Source organism: Neltuma alba, unplaced genomic scaffold (genome assembly GCF_004799145.2).
Source record: "Neltuma alba isolate B1F8T4 unplaced genomic scaffold, ASM479914v2 tig00011274_pilon, whole genome shotgun sequence".
NCBI lineage: Eukaryota > Viridiplantae > Streptophyta > Magnoliopsida > Fabales > Fabaceae > Neltuma > Neltuma alba.
Window position 1 is genome coordinate 335,300 of NW_021635984.1, and position 20,883 is coordinate 356,182.

Genomic DNA, 20,883 nt, shown 5'->3' on the forward strand with positions numbered 1-20,883 from the left:
ACATTAAGGATAAAAAAAACTCGGTCTGATCATTCATTTGGGAAGTTATGAGTTTAATATATTCAAAGTTAAAGAATCATTAGAAAAATTCAAAGAGTTAGGTTTATGCAATATTTATAATAACTTATAATTTAATTTTTATGCCCACAATTAAACTTTTTTAAGTCTGTGAAAAAAAATTTAGAATTTTTATTTTCAGTTTCTCACAATTTTTTTTTAAATTTTGGAAAATAAGACGAGGAACTCTAGAATAGTGCTTCACAGGGCCACGCTCACTGGCTCACTGATCCATTCCCCTTGACAACTTTCTCAGCTGAAGCGCGAGGGGCAACGCCGCAACGGCTCTCAATTCGGCTCTAATCGATCAGAATCTTCTCTCTCTTCATTGAATCGCAAAGTCTCTAATCCCAGTTTCTATCTCTTCCTGTCACATAAGAATCGTCGAAATGGCGGCTATGGAGGTTGAAGCTAAAGCAGCAGAAAAAGAAGAGGAGCAGGTGGTGAGTCCATGGGAGGTTTCCGCCAAGGATGGAGGGAAGATCGACTATGACAAGCTCATCGATCGTTTTGGCTGCCAACGGCTTGAACATTCTCATATTGAGCGGGTTGAGCGCTTGACTTCTCGTCCTGCTCATGTCTTCCTCCGTCGTGGTGTTTTCTTCGCTCACCGGTATGCGTTCTGTCTGTTTGAATTTTCTCCTACATAGAAGAAATTCAATTCTAATGTAGATTTCTTATTTGGACGCAGCGATTTCCATGAAATTTTGGATGCATATGAAAGAGGAGAGAAGTTCTATTTGTATACAGGACGAGGACCATCTTCAGAAGCTTTGCATCTGGGTCATCTGATTCCGTTTATGTTTACCAAGTAAGTTGAACATGCGCTTGGCAGTTAAAAGAGAAAAAGTTCAATCATTATATGGACATATAACTCAATTTCTTCTGCAACAAAGTATGCAGCAAGAGAACAGAAGTTTGTAAATTAGCATATACTGTTCAAATTATTTTATTTAGGGAAAACCATATTGAAGGTACCTATACTTTCTCTTCATTTTTAATTTGGTACCTATGTGTTTTTTTCCCTTTAATTAAACATTTAATTTTATCTTTTTAGCAACATTAGCTCTTATAACTTTGTTCTATTGATATTTTTAGTCTCTACATAAGGATTAATGATGTTAATAGAGGAAAAATAAAGATTTAGTTAAGAACAAAAAACACATAGGTACCAAATTGAAAATTGAAAAAAAGTATAGGTACCTCCAATATGGTTTTCCCTTTTATTTAAGGAAATGAAGAATTACAAAAACCGTACTGTTTCAAAAGGATGTTAACTTAGTTTAAAATGTGTGTAGGTATTTGCAAGATGCCTTTAAGGTTCCTCTTGTTATCCAACTCACAGATGATGAGAAGTTCTTGTGGAAAAATCTCAGCATAGAGGAGAGCCAAAGACTTGCACGAGAGAATGCTAAGGATATTATTGCTTGTGGCTTTGATATTTCCAAGACATTCATTTTCTCTGATTTTGATTTTGTTGGCGGGTGAGTTTGACATGAGGGTAGCTTTGGCCTGATGATATATTTTCAAGTATGCTTTCATAAATTTAAGATGTTTTATCAAATTCTATACTATCTACGGTTTTAGGAATTTCATTGGATTAGATATGAATCTATATAGATTCTGGAATCCTGCTACCATTGAGGAACTGAATTGGACCAAAAAAATGAAAATAGAATTTACAATGCTTAAATGATGTTCAATCTTCTAGGAGCGTCTTGCCCATTAAAATGAAAATAAAAGGACTTTTCACTTTCCTCATTATTAGTAGTTATTGACATCTTAAGTCCAATTTGTTGTAGCTTGATCCTTATTAAATGTGTACAGATGAAACTCATTGGTTTAGGAAATCCATTTAGTTTATCATACAATATCTCTATATTCAACGAAGTAAAAAGAGCTTCCTCTCTGATGTTTGGTCTTCCAAAAGAGAATTATGTCATATTCAACCAGCTTATAGATTTGGCCTGTATTAATTGAGAGTTCCAAATCTAAAATTCATGGGGGATTGATCAGATTGCTTGGAGTCTTACATACAGATCATGATATTAAACTATGTGGAAGTTTATTCTGTACATTACTTCTTGAATGAATTATCACTTTCATTATAGAATAACACTGACTATGCATGCTTTTTGCTCAGAACTTCAATTTTTTATATACATTGTTTCTTTTTGACAAAAGCTTTCCTTGCCAGCGCTTTTTACAAGAACATGGTACAGGTTGCAAAGCGTGTAACTTATAATCAGGCTGTTGGCATTTTTGGTTTCACCGGTGAAGATCACATTGGAAAAGTTAGTTTTCCACCAGTGCAAGTAAGGTTCTTCTCTGCTCCACCTCTGTGACGGAAGTACCATTCTATATTTCTGTCAGCGATTTTTTTTTTTGGGGGAAAAAATTGGTTGCCGGGTGCTTGAACTTGTCCCTTTACATTTACACCCTTTCTTCCCTTGATTGTCTTTTCAAGCCTCTGAAAGGTTTCATTTAGCTGTAATTGTTGTTGTATTTCCCCCTGATCTGGTTGTTAGTATTCTTCAATTTTAAGTTTTGCACTTGCTTATTATGATGCAAAAGTTTTTCCATATCAACAAAATTCCCACCACAATCTGTTGCTTCTTGATTTGTCTGGAACGCTGAACTTATTGTGTAAAAGCACATATATGTGTTTGTGTTTGTTGAAGCAGAAAATGTGGCCAAAAGGCAATTTGCATATAATAGATTTGATCTCCTATTCTCCCATGGGGGAAAAAAAAGGGAAAAGATGCTTTCCTAGATTTGTTTTTGTTTGATCATGTTGGATACTTGGAGGTTAATGCATCATACATGAAAGTTACTATGGAAGCTTCATTTCTTCATGCAGGCTGTTCCGTCATTTCCCAGTTCATTTCCTCACCTTTTTTCTGGCAAACAGAACCTCCGTTGCTTGATCCCTTGTGCAATTGATCAGGTCTGTTTGTCATCAAGCACTTTTGTGGCAGTTTTCATGTTGATTGTGCATAGAATTGACTAATAAGACACTATATGTTAACATCTGATTAAATTTTACATTGTTTCTTGTAAATTTGGTGTAATGGGATCCATTATGTTACAGTTGTCTTCATATGAGTCAATATGAGAATGAAAAGGAAAAACTGAAAAGGGACCTGTTGCAACTTCAAAACATTCAGCTTTTATCTATGACAGTGCACCAAAGTATCAAGCTGTCATTTGAAGCCCCGTATCTGGCTTAAATTGTTTGTCAACTTACACGTAATTATGGGGTTTGCTATTTACTGAAGTTGCCACTTGTGTAGCGAAATAGTTCATTTCTTAAAGTAGCTGTTCAATTTTTTCGCTTTTGGTAGACCTCATGTTCATGACTAAGAAGTATTGGGTTTAAATTCTGAGTTTGCCTTACCCATGGTAGTTAATCATTGGATGGATGAAAACTTGTTCGTGCTAGCCTTAAGTTATTCCTAATGGTTAAAGGAACACTCAATCTCATGTTAAATCATGCATTAAATACTTGAAAGTAGTGCATACTATGTTTTACAAAATAAAGAGTCAAAATTAATGAGAATAGGAAGGGAGCAAACAAATATAATGACAACAGGTTATTTCTTTACATCCAGTGACCCCTACTAATATGATAACCACACAAGGCAGTTGTACTTTTTTACTTTCAATTTTCAAACCTGAAGACTTTTTTAACTGCTTTGGGCAGAAAGTTATATATGTTACAACTTTTGACCTTCCATTTGGACACACTTTCTTTCTCTAGGTTTTCCCGACTTGAAAGCTATGATGAATGCGCATTTCAAATTTGCTAACATTCTATAATAGTTATTCTTTATGACATCTCCAGGATCCTTATTTTAGAATGACACGTGATGTTGCTCCTCGGATGGGATATCACAAGCCTGCATTGATAGAATCATCATTCTTCCCTGCCTTGCAGGTATTATAATGTTGTTGTTAAGAAAGAATTCTTTTATTTTATGTTATTTTTTTGGATTGGACCACTAATATTTACTTATTTATAAATACGCAAGTTATTAGTTTGCATGTGTGATTCTGCCGTTCTTGTGTATAGATTTGGCTGTTGGAATGCTAACGTAACATTGCTTTGAGTTGTTGCTAATCCAATGTTTCTTGTTTGACGTTTGTGTTCCAATTTGGCTGTATGTATAGTAACCTAATTGTAACTACTACCTTTAACTTTCTATGTTATGTGTCCCAAAAAAAGTAAACAAAATCTGTGAAATGGGTTAAAAAGTACAAATTTCCAGTGAATATATGTGAGAAGTCCCATGATTAATAGCATTTATGGTTAATCAATGGGATAAGGTGTTTAAATACTTCGGAAGTATCTACGAAGGAGCACTCAACACTTGGAATTTTTTTTTTTTTTGGCTCTTAGATGCTCTTGAAGTTTTATTTTGTAGCATTTCTACCCTGAACCGTATATGCCATTAAGTTTAATTGTTAAAGACCCTAGTCAAACCACATAATTTAATAGTCAAACTTAACAGTGGATCAAGGTATTTTTGCTACGAATATAAACTTCCAGGGCATATAAAAGCTGAAAAAAACTTCCAAATAATGGATACTCCTTTGTGGATACTTCCGGGTTATTTAAGAATCTTATCCCTTAATTAATGACATGATTAGTGACACCCCCCCCCCCAAAAAAAATCTGGTTAACTTTCTGAGAAGCTATGAAATGACTCCACTGCCTTTCCCTTTAAATATTAAGCCTATAATGAATTGCATGTGGATTTCAAGAGTTTACTCCAAAATAGGTATCTGCCCATCTAGCTTTTTCTTTTCCTGCTTGCTGTTTATTATTAATAGATTGCTTTTCGCTCACTGCTTTATTTGAATTTGGATGCTTCCAGGGGGAGACGGGAAAAATGTCTGCTAGTGATCCCAATTCTGCTATATATGTGACTGATTCTGCGAAAGATATTAAAACTAAGGTTTGTTTTGAAATTGCTCTGCTAGCAGCTTACGTGTTCCCAATTGTGTCTATTATATTTTGCAGAATCTCCTGAACATATGATAAATTAGCTACATTCTCGTTTCCTAAACTGGAATTTCTCTGTCTTTTTCTTGATGGTGGTTTTTTTTTTTTTTTTTTTTTGGGGGGGGTGTTATTAGTTCCTTTACTTTGAGTTTATCTGCAAAAGACTTCAGGTTTTCTATTCACTTTTTGAAGACGTTTACTGTTATTGCACTTTGACGGTATTAAAGCCTCCTCAACCAAGAAGTCAAGAAGGCAGTGCTTGTCTCCCGTAAACTTCATAATTAATTAAATTTCAACACGTTATTTGGACCCCATGATTTGTCCATGCTTCATTCCATAGGGTTTTCATGTGATGTGGCATGGCTTGCCCTTGACTGCACAAGATTTTGGAAATTCTTATTCCTCAATCAGTATATTTGCCAAGTCATTGATTACCTATATTTTCATTTATCATTTAGTATAACTTGCTTTATTGCTCTATGTTAGTGGGTAATCTGAAGATTCAATGGGATTGCCACCTTTCTTCCCTCTCTAACGCTCTTCTCTCCTGATTCCCTGTCTGCGCATACAATTCTTATTATTTTCTCCCATGTGTCTTTTGCCAGATAAACAAATATGCATTCTCTGGTGGACAAGACTCTATTGAGAAACATAGGCAACTGGGAGCAAATCTTGAGGTAGAATTTTTTTCCATATTGCCTTTTTCCTCTAAGGAATAGTGTGCTTGTACGGGTGAATATCATTAAGTGTGGTGTGGACAAGATTACTCAAATTTAAGTTTCTTAAATTTCAGAAATACAAATGTAAAAGTTTCTGCAATTTTGGTCCCATGAATGTCTTATCCTTCACACACAATCCTATGTATGTGGTGTGAAAGTTAATTTAATAATGCCACGTTCTGCTCATTTGTCTACCAGTACCAATTTCTTTTGAGTTAGTGCCCCCTTAACTGTCCAGTCAATTCCTTTGCTTATGTTAGTTGCTTGCTACCAAGTATTTTATAGCTCAAGAATGTTGATATATTTTCACTTTTACTTTATTCAGGTTGATATACCTATAAAATACCTTACTTTCTTCTTAGAGGATGATGCTGAGCTTGAACATATGAAGAAGGTTAGATTTCTATTGTTTAATTTGAAAGTCTGTTTACCTGAAATCCTTACCAGTAGCTTGATAAGAATTAGTACGTTTCTTCTCTGATTTTCTGGCATTCCAAGGAATATGGGGCTGGACGCTTGCTAACTGGCGAGGTGAAGCAACGCCTAATTGAAGTTTTGACTGAATTGGTAGAAAGACATCGTAGAGCTCGGGCTGCTGTGACTGAAGAGGTGAGCTTTGTCTGCTCATACAATTTTTGGTCTACATGAGTAATTAAACTGGTTAACTACACAACTGATTGACATTGGTGGATGATTTGTGAAATCTTGGTTTTCGGATTCTCTGAGAATGGAAATAAGAATGTAATACTACCTCACCTGCATTACGTCCGATATTAACAGAACATCTACCTTCAGCTCGATAGACGGTGCAGAATTTTACTATAGGGCTTATGAAGGTTTTGAGAAGAAAATCCTGTTTTCCCAGTACATTCCTGATTAAGAAAATAATAGAGGTTCCACTGGGGTAAAGAAAAGATAATAAGGCCCCCACTACCCCTTTTCTTTTTGTCATCTTGTTGTCCCAAATTTCGTATGATTAGTCTATCTAGACTATCAGAGGGAAAATTGAGACTTTTAGATAAACTGTGCTTCTATGTAAACACCCCCCCGGGGGGGGGTCTGCATGTCTTAAACAGAATGACTGTTTTGACTAATAAATACTTAAAGATTCTTGAAATTACATTTTTAAAAGAAGAACAAGAAATGAAATAACAAGTGGATTGATTATTTGACATCTACTTTAGTGCATGCTGTGCTACTCGTTTCATTTATTGCTGATCTTTTAAAGGGTTCCGTCGGGGTATAGTAATTATTTAATTAATACAGGGTGGCAACTTTTTCATCTTATGAACCAATTCAGTATGTCTAGCATGTTTTATTTTGTTTGTATTCTATATAGTTCACACAGTTGTAAGTTTGAGCCAATCTAATACATTAAGCACTGTACATTCATGACCGAAGTTTAAATATGATTGGTTGCTTACCTCATCTTTACAAGAGTTGGATTTATAAAATGCAAAATTTAAAGCCACAATTTTCATTTTTTCCCTTCAGATGGTGGATGCATTCATGGCAGTAAGACCGCTTCCCCACATGTTTGACTGAAGTTCTCGTCTCATCAATTATTTTCCATCCAAGAATTGTTTGAAGATCGATGGCTGAGTAGATTTTACAGGTTTCTGCATTCGAAAATTGACTCTAAGACATGCTCTTTATTTTGTTGTCTTATAGAGAAGATTTGTAATTTGTAATTTCAGGAAAAAATGTTTCTTGTTTCAGATTGGTTATAGGCTATTTTGAATACGGAAGAAATGCAAAAGCATGTTGCAATGGATATTCATTTGGGACAATGGCACAGCTGAAAAGTGGAAACATTATTTCCACTGAATATGTATTGACAATTGGTACGGAGGATTACTTTTCTAGTCACTAGAAGCTAACTACTTGCCATTGGCCCAGTGGGCATGGTAGCTCCCCCCATAAGTGGGAGATTGTACATCGAATTTTACTTGTAACCATGCTGTTAATGATTGCCCTTTTAATTTAAACAAAAAAAAAAAAAGGGAAGAGGAAGCTAATTATTTTTCTATTCCCTAGAAGCTGGGCGCTCGTTTGGTTCATTGAATTAGAGGGAACAAAATATAATATAATGCTGATTATAATGACTTTTAATAACCATAAAATGAACATACTTAAATACTGTCCTTGCAATTTTTTCCCCTATTCCTTCGCTTTAATCACCTTTTCCCTTGCCATAATCAATGTCAAGAGTCATAAGCCAAAGCAAAATCAGAAATTGAAGCCAACATGGGAAATGGAAATAAAAATTTGCCAAGAACAAAAAAAATAGAATCACCACTACATATTAGTTTGTAACACGTTAAATTTGTATCGCTCTTACTATTTATCCCTCTAAATTAAAAACCAAGAAACAAAAGACACTTGTCATGTTGAAATAGTTTTTTTTTTTTGGTATGTAACACCATTCTTTCGTAATGATCATAATGATGTAAGGTTGTGTAATTATGACGAAGACAAATTCAAAAGACATCTATCATGGTAGAAAAATTTGAAACCTGATTGATAAAAATTAATCATGATAGAAAAGATAAAACTAGAGTGACAAAAGTCTACCATGGTTAAAAACTGTATACTTATTAATAAGCGAAAATAAAACTATTTTAAGACTAAGATTGAAGTGTAAATAGAATTTAAATATTAAATTAGCAGAGTTATCATGTAAATCGAGTATATTCTTTTTTTTTAAAAAAAAAGAACACAAAAGAAATATCTTAGAGCCATGGCAAAGTTAAATATAAATGAAGGAAACATGTACCACACATGAGGAATACAACAGAGCCTTCAAGCTCACTCCTCAGGTGCCTTCCCTCATTTTGAACCTTTTCCTAAAAATGTTAAATTAAAAGGGTGAGCACAAACGTCTCAGTAACCAGAGTTCAACCATGTAGATACACCCGTTACCCAACCACTTTCATATTAGCTAGGCAAACAGATATTGCAACAGTTTAAATAATTGTTAGCAAAATATGTAACTAATTTAATAATATATCATGTTCATATGTAATGGATGCTTCCTTCCTTGTTGCTCCATCCAACCTTATTCCGCTGACTGGAACCATAGGCTTATACATGGTCTGGCCTACACACTAGACTGACCAAAGCTACTCCAGTACTTAGGATATATTTGGCCAAAGATACAAAACCCAAACCTAGACTATGGCTCCCTTTCTTAAAAGAACCAGGAGGTGTCATTGTCCCATGTTCCCCCTTTACAAACCTGGCCAAGTAAGTATTAAGGAACAGGGCTCTAAAAAGGCCAATCACTTTGTGCTAAGTGGAGACAAACCACGTGGTCATAGTTTGTCACGTATATCAGTATCATAAACTCCCAAGTCCAACTGCCTATGCATGTTATGAATATGTAGCAAATGCTATATATGCAAGCATGCTTGAAAGAAAACAATTTACCATAAATTTTCACAAAACAACCAAAACACATTCATGCTTGCAAGAGAATTCAAATAACACATAAGATAATATTATTATATCCTTTCACTTTTTTAGTTTTATTTATTTATTTGTACCAATTAAGTGGATAGAGTCAATACAAATTTAATCATAATAGATAAAGATTGCACACACATGAAAAAACCCCAAGTTACCTGGTTTCTTCTAGCTCTCCAACAATCACAATAATAATTCCAATCAAGAAGGCTCTCGAAGAGAATCTAAAAGTCAACATAATGAAATATTAATTTACAATTTTAGACAAAAAAATTATATCCTATACTTATTTTAATGTTATATGAAGGTTACTCTAAAACTTCAAAGTTATCCTAGAACCCACAACAAATATTACTAATTTCTTCTAATTAACTTTTCATAAGTACTATTAAAATTTTACATTTCATAATAACTTATATGAAATTCTTACTGTATTTCAAGTTCAAGAATATATATATATATATATATAGCCTTCAACCCACTAACGATTCGTAAATTACTCGATATATATATTCCCAAATGTATTATAAATATATAGTAGGGGTGTTCATGGGCTGGGCAGGGCTGGACAGGACATGCCCCCTGCTCGATGCCCGGCCTGAAAAATAAACGCAGCCCGCTGCCCTGCCCTACCCACAGAAGCCCTAACCATTTTCAGACTGGGCAATAACGGGCTTAGTAGGGCGGGCTTCCAAGCCCAAATAGTGATACCTTGGTGAAATTTTTTTTAGTTAAAGTAAGGATATCTTATAACAACTATAAAGAAATAAATACTTGAATAAACAATAAATTCAACAAATTAATAACTTTGATTTGTCTTAAATTGATATATCTTTTAATACAACACTAAAGCGAGCTTGCTTTTGCATCTTTGCAAGACAACCAACAATGAAAACAAACTAAAAGATACTAAACCATATTAGAAAAACATTAAAAAGATACTAAGAAAGAAGTATTACACATACCACTAAATGTATCTATGGCAAATGGAAGAGGAGAGAATAATATATAATATTATATATATTATATATCATTATAAGTATTTCTGGCAAAAAAAAAAGAATTATAAATATATATATCACGGGCAGGGCAGCATACTTTGCCTACAGCCTAGCCCTGCCCATAATATGCCCAATCCAAAAATGCCCATTTTTCTTTGGGCTGTTTTTTTTTTCAGGCTGGGCAGGGCCGGGCCATTTTCTCGCGAGCTCGGCGGGCATACCGAGCTAGCGGGCTTGATGAACACCCCTAATATATACATGCCTATATATAAAGGGCAGAGTACCGAACGTCTTTTATATTTATACACACAAGTCTTACATATACATACGTGCCTATATATATGCACACACCTATTATTAGAAGGGAGAAGTGCCGAAAAGGCTGATGATATAAAGGGTGTATATATATATATTCATATTTCCATCAAGCATATATATATATATATATATATAAATATATACACATAGTCATACGAAGAGGCATAAAAATCTGAAAAGAAAACGGATGATACAAGGAAGAGGATGAGGGAGGGGGGGAAAATCAATGAAGAAAGAAACATTAAGTTTTAAAACGGTAGTCAATGGTGTCAAACCATTCTTATCCTTTTTCCTATTAATGTATATGAGTGTATATTCATGAACAATAGTTGTTAAATGTGAGAAAGGAGAGAGAGACGAAAAAGGAAAAGAAAAATAGGTACACACCTTAATAAATATATGTAGGCTTGGAGATGATGATGACAAGAAGGCTTATGATGGACTAAGGGGAAACACGAAAGGAATAAGGTAAAGAGGAATTATGAGAAAGGAAATAAAAAAATAGAAAAGAAACAATAATAGAAAAGTTTATCTTGAATCTATTTTGATTTATGAGGATGGAATGTTTAGAGTAGAAGAAGGAGTAATGCTTTCTGAAAAATCACAAGTCTACAGTAGTGAAAAAGCTAAAGAAGGAATTAAGTGGCTGCTAGGGGTGGAAATAGGTTTAAGGGTGGAAACAAGCCAAGCTTGCTCTTAATAGGCCAGGCCTGTTTTAGAGCCTATTGGCCTGAGCCTGGCTTGTGGCTTGTTACATGCTTATTTTTCAGCCTGAGCCTGGCCTATATAAAGGCCTAGCCTGGCCTGAAGCCTGTTAAAAGACCTATATTTTTAAAAAAATCAAATTATAATTATTATTTTTTTAAAAAAGCTAAGATTAAAAAAACATACATAATAATTAAATTTCTAGTCTTGTCTTTTATTTAAATTTTAGTATCATAAGTACTATTTTAAATCTTAATTATAATTTATAAGAATATTATTGAAAACTAATTGTAATTATATGTTAAAATTTAGAATAAGACTACGTTTAAGTACACACACAAAATTAAAATTAAGACAAATAAATAAAGAGGAAAAAATACTAATTTTATAATGAATAAAGAGGGTATCATACTTAAATTAACATAATATATAAGTTAGTTAATTTATCATTCCTGGAACAAAATTTTTCTTTCCTATTTTCTTTATATTTTTAAGATTTAAAAATCATATTATTTATTGATATTATTATTTTAAATTACATTTTTATCTTCACTTGTCATGTAAACTTCAAAATCTAAGAAAAGATTAAGCTATTAACTATATATTAAAATTAAAAAATAAATTAAAAGAGCACATTAACAATAATAACATTAATTAATTTTTTCATATATTATAATTATAAATTCCTAACAGGCCTAGGCTGGCCTAACAGGCTTAACAGACTTTTTAAAAAGCTTAAGCCTGGCCTGTTTAACTAAACAGGCCTGAACCTGTCTTTTTTGGGAAACAGGTCAGGTCAGGCCAGGCCAAATGTAGGCCAAGCCATAGGCCCTTGACAAGCTGCCTGCATCAGAGATCTAAAGCCTGAGCCTGAGCTTGCATGTAGGTTTTTTTTTAAGCTTGAGCCTGAGCCTTCAAAAGGCCTGATAAGACCTGAAAGCCTTTTTAAAAGCCTACTTAAAATTTAAGTATTTAAATAGGCTTAAAAGTACATGCTTCCAAATTCATGTATAACTCTTCAAACTTATTTTAAAGCTTACGTTATGTCTTAAAAGCTTAGAATCTATTCTCACATACAATATAAGATAATAAGAATCTAGTAAGGAAAAATAATGCTTAGTGACAACAATTGTTCCAACAAATATGAATAAGAAAAACCAATTATATGTTGACTAAGGAGATTCTAAAACCAATCAAACCCAAGAAGTGGCAGGTAATTAAAACTAGATTTTACTTACTTGCTTTTCTAGTAGTATTATAATATTTCATTTGGGCATCACTAAAACAAACTTATTACAATTATTATCCTTTAGTGAACAACGCAAGTCAGGGGAGAGGGAGTGAGTTAAGGTAGTCATCTTGAGTGATCAAAGAAAAGAAATGTAGAGATGAAAGATCTAACACCTCACATAATTATATCAATATACGCAACAAAATATTTAATTTAAAAGTCCATACATATTTCTAATACTTCAAACAAGTCATAATTTCAAAATATTTCTAACATAACAACAAAATAAACTATTAAAGTCTTATAGTCATAGCAAATAAAAATATAACATAACATTTGCTTGAGGAGCACAAAAGCCTTCACAACTCATTCCATTCGTGCTTTCCCTTGATTCCTACTAGATCCTTCACCTGAAAATTGTTAATATAGGGGGTGAGATCAAACATCTCAATAACTACTGAAATTCTAACATATACAAGCAAACCATATATAATAAATCAAAAATCTGTTTATATGTCTGTATATATGTATATATTAAAAATCACAGATTTGATACATTCAATTCAATTTCATTTTTTTTCAACATATCCAAAAATAATGCAATATGCTACTTCCCTTATATCACCGTCCACCCTTATACCGCTGACTGGAGCCATAGGCTAACACATAGTCCGATAGAAACTAATCTATTTTACTGAATTATTCCAAGCTCACCTATACTAGAGATATATCCGGCCAAAGATATAGAGTTCAAGCTCAGACTATGGCTCCCCTCCTTTGTGAATAGGGAGGTGTCACATGTCCCATAGCTCCAATAAATTCCCGACCAAAGGAAAACATGGAAGAATGGACCCTGACAAGTGTCATCGACTATGCACCGAGTGATGGCATATCACGTGGTAATTTATATCCATGCAATTTACTTCTATCCTTAACCCAACAATGCATGTCATATGCAAATAATGGTACATCATAAATATATTCTCAAATATATTATTAAAAATAAGATAGTAATAAAATTCATATACCATTTAACAGCAACTCATGATAATTTTATAGCTATTAATATATTTAAATATTGATCATAATTACTAGCAATAAATCTTAATAAAATATGGTAACATACCAAAACATTTATTTTAAAAAATTCATAATATTATATTTCAGTAATATAAAAATTAGTAAATTCACAATATAGTCATACACAATTCACATGTACAAGAAAGAATTTTCAGAGTTACCTGGTACTCTTTAACTTACAAATAATTACATAAAGATTACTCTAAAATTCTCAAGGTTCTACAAAATTGCACATAAATATTTATTAATATAAACTCAGAACTACTCCAAAGCTACTCTAAAATTCTAAGACTACCCTCTAAACCAAAATTACATAAATATATTAACTCTCCCAAATCTGGGCATTTATAATAGATATAATATTATTTTGAAAAATATGATTTACATATAAGGCTATTTAAATTTAACAAGTTAAGTAAATATATTTTTATTACCCAGAATCTAAATATTTTATATTAAAATTCTCAATTATTTATTATAGTCTCCTTTAAAATTTTTCCTTGAACCAAACACTTCTTTGAGTTATAAATAAACTATAACTTTATTTAATTTCACAAAATTCTCAATTTACAATTTTTTTCAAGCCTTCAAAAATTATTTTAAAAAAATATATATTTACTTTTTCAAGATTAAAACCGATTAAAACCTCAATAATCTATTAAATAACTCAAATAAATTATTTAACTTAAATTTAATCAGTAAAAACATGCTATATGTCTAAATAACAAGTTTTTCAACTAAAATTTCAATTTAAAATTCTCAAAACAATCATTGAACAAATATAAACCTATTAAAAGTTCTTAATAATATATCTTTAAATTTCTACGGTCATACATTGTCAAAACTTTATATTTACTTCATATCTAAACGGTAAAATTTTCTCTAAACTTGATAATGAAACTAATAATATAAAGCTATAAATATATAGAAAGTATTCATAAAGAAAATATGATAAAAAGAAGTTGTTTTGTGTACCTAAATTATTCCCAAAATTGTCTAGTACTCCGCAACTCGGCTCTCTCTCTTTTCCTCTCTCCTTCTCACTCTCTTCTCTCTTCTTTTGCTCTCTCTTCCTCTTCCGTCTGCTCCCTCAACTTGAAAATCATCTGGGATGAAGGTATTTAATAGCCCCATGTTCAATTTTTTCCACTGTCTACGCCTTATCCTATTTCCCTTCAATCGTCCCTCACCCCTTCTTTTTCCTTTGCATTAATTATCCTCCCATTTTCCACTCTCTGTGGAAAAAAGGGGGTTGGTTTTTTTTTTTTAAACTAATAACATATTATATTTTCTTTTATTATTTTGTTTGTACGTTACAAAAGATTGATTGATAAAAGGGTTATGTTTGTGTATGAATGATGGGATGTGAGACTTAGGATTATGACTAAGTTAGTAATTTTATAAATAATTTATAAAATTAATCTAGATTATATTATATAATAATGTAAATTAAAAAAAAAAAGCTAAATAGGCCAAGCTTGTAGACTTGTAAACTAGGCCTTATAAAAATAGGCTTGACCTGTTTACCTAAATAGGTCTTGCAATAAGCCTAAGCCTGAGCTTGGCCTGTTTACTAAATAGACTAGGTTAGACTTAAAGTAAGCTAGACTGTAGGCTCCTAATAGGGGCCTAACCTACTTCTACCCCTAGTGGCAGCTAAAGGATGAAGAATGAGTGGGTAGGAAGTAGGGTTAAGTCCTTATATTTTTAAAATTAATAACTCTTCATTTAATTAATTAATTACTTTATCTTATTGTTATTATTATTGAAATCTCATTATAACCGACTTATATCAAATCTGCCAGAATCATTCAAAAGTTTTTTTTTAAAGTTAAACTCAAATCTTTCTTTTTTATATATAATTATAAATATATATTTTATTAAAATTCATATAACAAAATTAAAATTTGAATTTCAATCTATTTCATATTATTATTATGATCATCACCATTTTTTTTCTATTTTTATTTTTAAATACCTATACACTTATTTACAATTTTGTTTTATTTTATTTGACTCTTTTTTAAAGATCTCATTTTCTTGAATTTATTATTTTTTTTATATATTTTTTATCAAAGATTTCATCCAAACTTTCTATAAATAACTACTTGTAAACCCAAATAAAATTTTGGGATGTTACAGGTGGGTTGGCAAGTTTTTTTTTCTTTTAAAGCATAGGTATCCTCTTATTGGAAGCAATTATATTTAAGGCACTATCGGATACTAAATGTGGATACCTCTCTTAACGGAGATTCAAATTTTGGTTCATCATATTGTAGGAGACTAATCCCTTTTGCTAGACCCAACTCCTATTAGTGGGGTGGCAAGTTATTGCTTGCTAAACTTGGATTCTAGGTGAGGGCGCATCCCGCGCCATTATGCCAAGAAGCTTTCGACAAATATCTTTTTCGTTTATAATCTTCAACACATCCGCATCAAATTAACTTTTTGAAGAATCAAAAAGTAAATTACATAGCGCTACCTTGTTTCATGAAAACAATTTAGTTTGTACCTGCCCTTTAAATTCACCCCTTGTTCGCCTTTGTCGTTGAATTGACAAATCGTTTCCTAAGATATACGACTTCTCCTAACTCGATCTCCTGTAGTCCGTAAAAATTGTCACGAAAATCCTTGTATTTCATGAAGAACATTTAAAGGGATTAGAAATATTTGAATCCAAAGCCTCTAAATATAAAGCAAAACTAAAGCTGTCACCTGCAATGGAACTCCAATAACTAGTTGTCCAGTGCCTTATTCTCATTAAAACCTTAGAAATAAGGTATTCAAAGTCAATTGTATTCAATCTTCTAGAATTTGGGGTCCACTTGAATATTTAAGAAGTTGATTACCTGCAGCGAACCCAACAACGTTGAAGATCTCATTTTCCCATTCATATCTTTGCAAGTGAATATACATAACTTAACTAATTTTTTTAATATTTATAAATTAGTTATCTCCCTCTTATATTACTTCTGACCAGTTGAATAATTTAGGGAGATTAAGAAAATTATTAAATTCTTTTAAAATATTTATATTTATTATTTTTCTCCAAATTAATTAGACTCACTTATAAATTAATATATAATCTAATGATACACATAAGTATTTTAAAGGGATCATGTAGTATATACTATAATTAAGTACTCCTCTGGTACTTAATATAAAATCTATTTAACTAATTTGATTAAATTAAAAAATTTAAGTGAATTAGTTAATTATAAGAAATATAACATGTTTTTCCTAAAACACTATAGTCATCTTTGTTAATATCCTTCCTCCCCTTGCTTGATTATAGTTAAAAGAATATCCATAGGGGTAATTTAGAAAAAATTAATGAATATAAGAAATAAGTCTTATATTTAGGATCAAAATTAACTTAATAATTAGATCCTATATTAAAGACCGGAGGAGTAATTAATAACTTTTTTAATCTTCTTAGATTAGTTAATTAGATCTTATATTAAAGACTGAAGATAGTATTAAGAATTGGAGGTAGTAATACGGTACACTTTAAGAAAAGCAAAATCTCTCATGAATTTGCATAATTGCAGTTTGATTTGTGTTTTTATTTGGTAACTTCGTAAAAGCATCGTTTTAAGAATGGTTGGTCTGATTGTGTGTGTGTGAAACTAGTTAGACTTCATCACGGGCTTGCGTGACTAACGTGCAGCCTGAGTAATTTGCTTGCGTTCTATAAATTTTTCTTTGGTCAGCTCCTCAACGTTTTGTAATTGTTTCATCATTGTTTATTGTCTTCTCTTTTATATATACACACACAACTTCTCATCCTTAATATAAAACATAGATGACTAATTTGTTAATATTAGAAAATTAGTTAAATTAATTATTTATAATAAAAATGTATAGTCTTTTTTACAATATTCTTATTAATCATTTGCATTGAAACAATTATTGCATACACGGTAGAAATTACTTGGGACAACATAGATAAATATGAGAGTCAAAATAAATTAGAATTTTATATTTAAAATCAAATTAAACCTCTAATAAACTCTTATATTAAAGAGGGGAGGTAGTATTTCACTTATTATATTCTTTATATTATAAGGAATAAAAAATTTGCTAACAAAATTTTATTATTATAATGATAGAAATAAAGCACTCCGCCTGTAAGAGTTCCACATGGCTCTTGTGAGGTCCAAAGGCCGAAGGTAACATAAAGGGAGACCCTAAACAGAGGGCAGAATAAAAAATTGGGAGAAGTTCCCATTTGAAAGTTTATTTACCGAATGGTACCTAAAATATTGGAGATTGTTGAGGTCCTACAATGTAAATAAGTTTCATAATGAAAAGACAAAAATGCCCTTAAAGTTTAGTAAATAAGAGATAGGCAACAACAGATGAAAAAATAAAAGATCAATTGCACATTTAGAGATTTTAGTTGCACATACGAAAGATCAATTATACATATTGAAAATTTGATTACACTCACCATGTTTTGAACTAAATGGAAGATCAATTGCACATGTGGAGATTTTAGTTACACACACGGAAAATCAATTGCACATGATGGAATTTGATTGCACACATCATGTTTTGACCAAAATGGAAGATCAATTTTTAGGGATTTTAGTTGCACATACAGAAAATCAATTGCACATGATGAAAGTTCTATTGCACACCATATTTTGAACAAAATGAAAGATCAATTACACATATAGGGATTTTAGTTGCATATATGAAAGGTCAATTGCACATGATGGAAGTTTGACTGTACACACTATGTTTTGACCAAAATAAAAGATTAATTGCATATTTAGAGATTTTGGTTGCAAATATAGAAGATCAATTGCACGTGATGGAAGTTTGATTACACATACCATGTTTGGACCAAAATAGAAAATCAATTGCACATGTAGGGATTTTAATTGCACAAACAAAAGGTCAATCACACATTTAAGATCAATCACACATTTAGCGCATGTTTGGTGTAGCGTTTCCAGGAGTAAACATGCATTGGACAATGTAAAACGTAAGTTAGAAAGAAATTTGAAGATCACAAATATTTGGATTGTCATTGAGTGTAAATGAACTTATGCCATAAACTGATTTTTTTGTCAATGCTCTAAAGAATAACTTTTGCCTTTTGCACCGCAACTAATGGGGACCACATAGTTGAATGATAAAATGTTTTTATTTTTTGGCTAGAGAGAGGATGCTTTTAGCCTTTTAATATAAGATTCAATAGACTAATTTGAAAAGATTAAAAAAGCTAAATAAATTATTTAATTATATTTTATGTTACATGATCTCTCTAAAATACTTATGTCTATTATTAGATTACATATTAGTTCACAAGTCAAGAAAATTAATATAAAAAATAAATATAAATATTTTAAAATAATTTATTTAACTTTCTTAATCTTTTTAAATTAATTATATATATTTAATTTTATTCTATGTATGTTCAAAATTTTCTCACTCATATTTTTATTTTACAATTATAATTTTAACTATTTTTTAGCAATTATCATATTAATATCATATAATATAAAACATCAATATTCAATAAAGTTTATTTCCCTTTCAGTCATTTTATATGTAAACTTACTTTTTTATTAATTATCCAAACAAGTTTTAGTTTTTTTAACTGACTTTTTTATGAACGTCAATCCAAACATAAATTTATTATATTAATTGATTTTTATTCTAACTTAAGTGTATAAAAGTTAGCTAGAATAAAAGTCAATTTTGTCACTGTTAATCCAAACACACCTTTAGTTACACACATGCAATTGATCTTCCACTTCAATCAAAACATGACGTGTGCAATCAAACTTTTGTCTCGTACAATTGACTTTACGTATGTGCAACTAAAATCACTATATGTGCAATTGATCTTCCATTTTGTTCAAAACATAGTGTGTGCAATCAAACTTCCGTCACATGCAATTGACCTTCCGTATGTGTAAATAGAATCCCTAAACGTGCAATTGATCTTTCATTTTGTTTAAAACATGGTATGTGCAATCGAACTTCTGTCATGAGAAATTGACTTTCCGTATATGCAGCTAAAATCTCTATATGTGCAATTGATTTTTCATTTTGTTCAAAACATAGTGAGTGTAATAGAACTTCCATCATGTGCAATTGATCTTTTGTATATGTAACTAAAATTCCTAAATGTGCAATTGATCTTCTTTTGTTCCTCTATTCTTGCCTATTTTTCATTTATTAAACTTTAAAAGCATTTTTATCTTTTTATTATGAAACTTATTTACACTATCATTTAGCAAATAAATTTTCAAATGGGAATTTATCCCCAGTTCTCCTTAAAAAATTTGATGCCTCCAAAATCAACCTTTCATTCAGAGAGGGAGGGCCAAATGAAAAATTGATCCCTTATAAATCACCCATTTATTCAATATATATATACAGAACATTATTTATAAGTCATAAAAAATTAGCTTACTTTATAGTGTAATGCATACACAATAATATCCAACTAGCTGTTTAGGCCGGCAAATTAGCAAACCAATCTCCAATCTTGATCTCATCAAGAGTTTCATTTAAGTTGGATTTAGAAGGTGTTTGGACTTTGGAACCTCATAAGCATTTTACCAACAAAAAAAAAAGTTCATGCAAGCCGAGCTAAAATTCCTCTTACATACTTATTTCAGGCCCGTAAAAACATTTTTGAAAAGCTAATCCAAATACCTTCTTTTCCATTTTATTAGATGATTTGTGGTCTATATATGAGTCATTTATTATTTGTATATTAATATATTTTTTATTTTAATATTACTTTATTTAGAGTTATATATTAATACTTTGTGTATTTTAATTAAATTATATTATTTTAATCATGATTGCATTGATTAAATTACCTACCCTTAAGTTATTGGCTCGATTGTTTTAATGACCTGTTTAATTTTCTGTATTTTGATCAGATTTAGCTCAAAATAATAGTAAAATGAATTTTTAGAAGCTAAAAAGAGCAAAACTGAGTAAAAATTTAATACAAGTTTCTCTTCATGTGAAATTTATTATTTTTATTTCCAATTAATTAATATTGTATTGCCTATTTTTAATTAATTTTATAATTAACATGTGGGAACATTTTTTTCAGGGGCATAATTGTATTCCCTTCAATGCCTACTAAAGTACCAAATACCAATAGGCCTAAAATTGCCCCCAGTTTTTCCATTTTTTTTTTTTCTACCGAACAATGCCTTCGTATTTTCCCAACGTCATATCCGCCGAATATTCTTTTGTGAAATCCCAACTAGGGTTTGTTTTAACCTTTTCAGCCATATATAAACCTGCGTTTAGTTCACTTTT

At 31.3% G+C, this 20,883-nt stretch overlaps 1 protein-coding gene across 2 annotated transcripts; it reads left to right on the forward strand.

Moving 5' to 3' along the window:
- Positions 1–270: 270 nt before the first annotated feature.
- LOC114763329 (tryptophan--tRNA ligase, cytoplasmic) lies at positions 271–7,736 on the forward strand. Of its 2 annotated transcripts, XR_003742335.1 has the most exons (12): positions 271–670; positions 749–868; positions 1,356–1,541; positions 2,255–2,372; positions 2,918–3,004; positions 3,902–3,994; positions 4,935–5,015; positions 5,668–5,739; positions 6,107–6,175; positions 6,280–6,390; positions 7,276–7,396; positions 7,501–7,736. XR_003742335.1 is itself a non-coding variant. In XM_028952955.1 (11 exons), exons 1-11 carry the CDS (start codon positions 447–449, stop codon positions 7,324–7,326), a joined length of 1,212 nt encoding a protein of 403 aa, XP_028808788.1. In that variant the 5' UTR covers positions 271–446; the 3' UTR covers positions 7,327–7,736. The 2 variants fall into 2 exon arrangements, 1 of the variants encoding a protein (XP_028808788.1); XM_028952955.1 differs by having other exon boundaries at positions 7,276–7,736.
- Positions 7,737–20,883: the final 13,147 nt, after the last annotated feature.

Coding starts and splice junctions, on each gene's coding strand:
- LOC114763329 (XM_028952955.1), top strand. CDS start 447: ATGGCGGCTATGGAGGTTGAAGCTAAAGCAGCAGAAAAAGAAGAGGAG. Junction 3,995..4,934: donor CATTCTTCCCTGCCTTGCAG/GTATTATAATGT, acceptor GGATGCTTCCAG/GGGGAGACGGGAAAAATGTC. Junction 5,016..5,667: donor CGAAAGATATTAAAACTAAG/GTTTGTTTTGAA, acceptor GTCTTTTGCCAG/ATAAACAAATATGCATTCTC.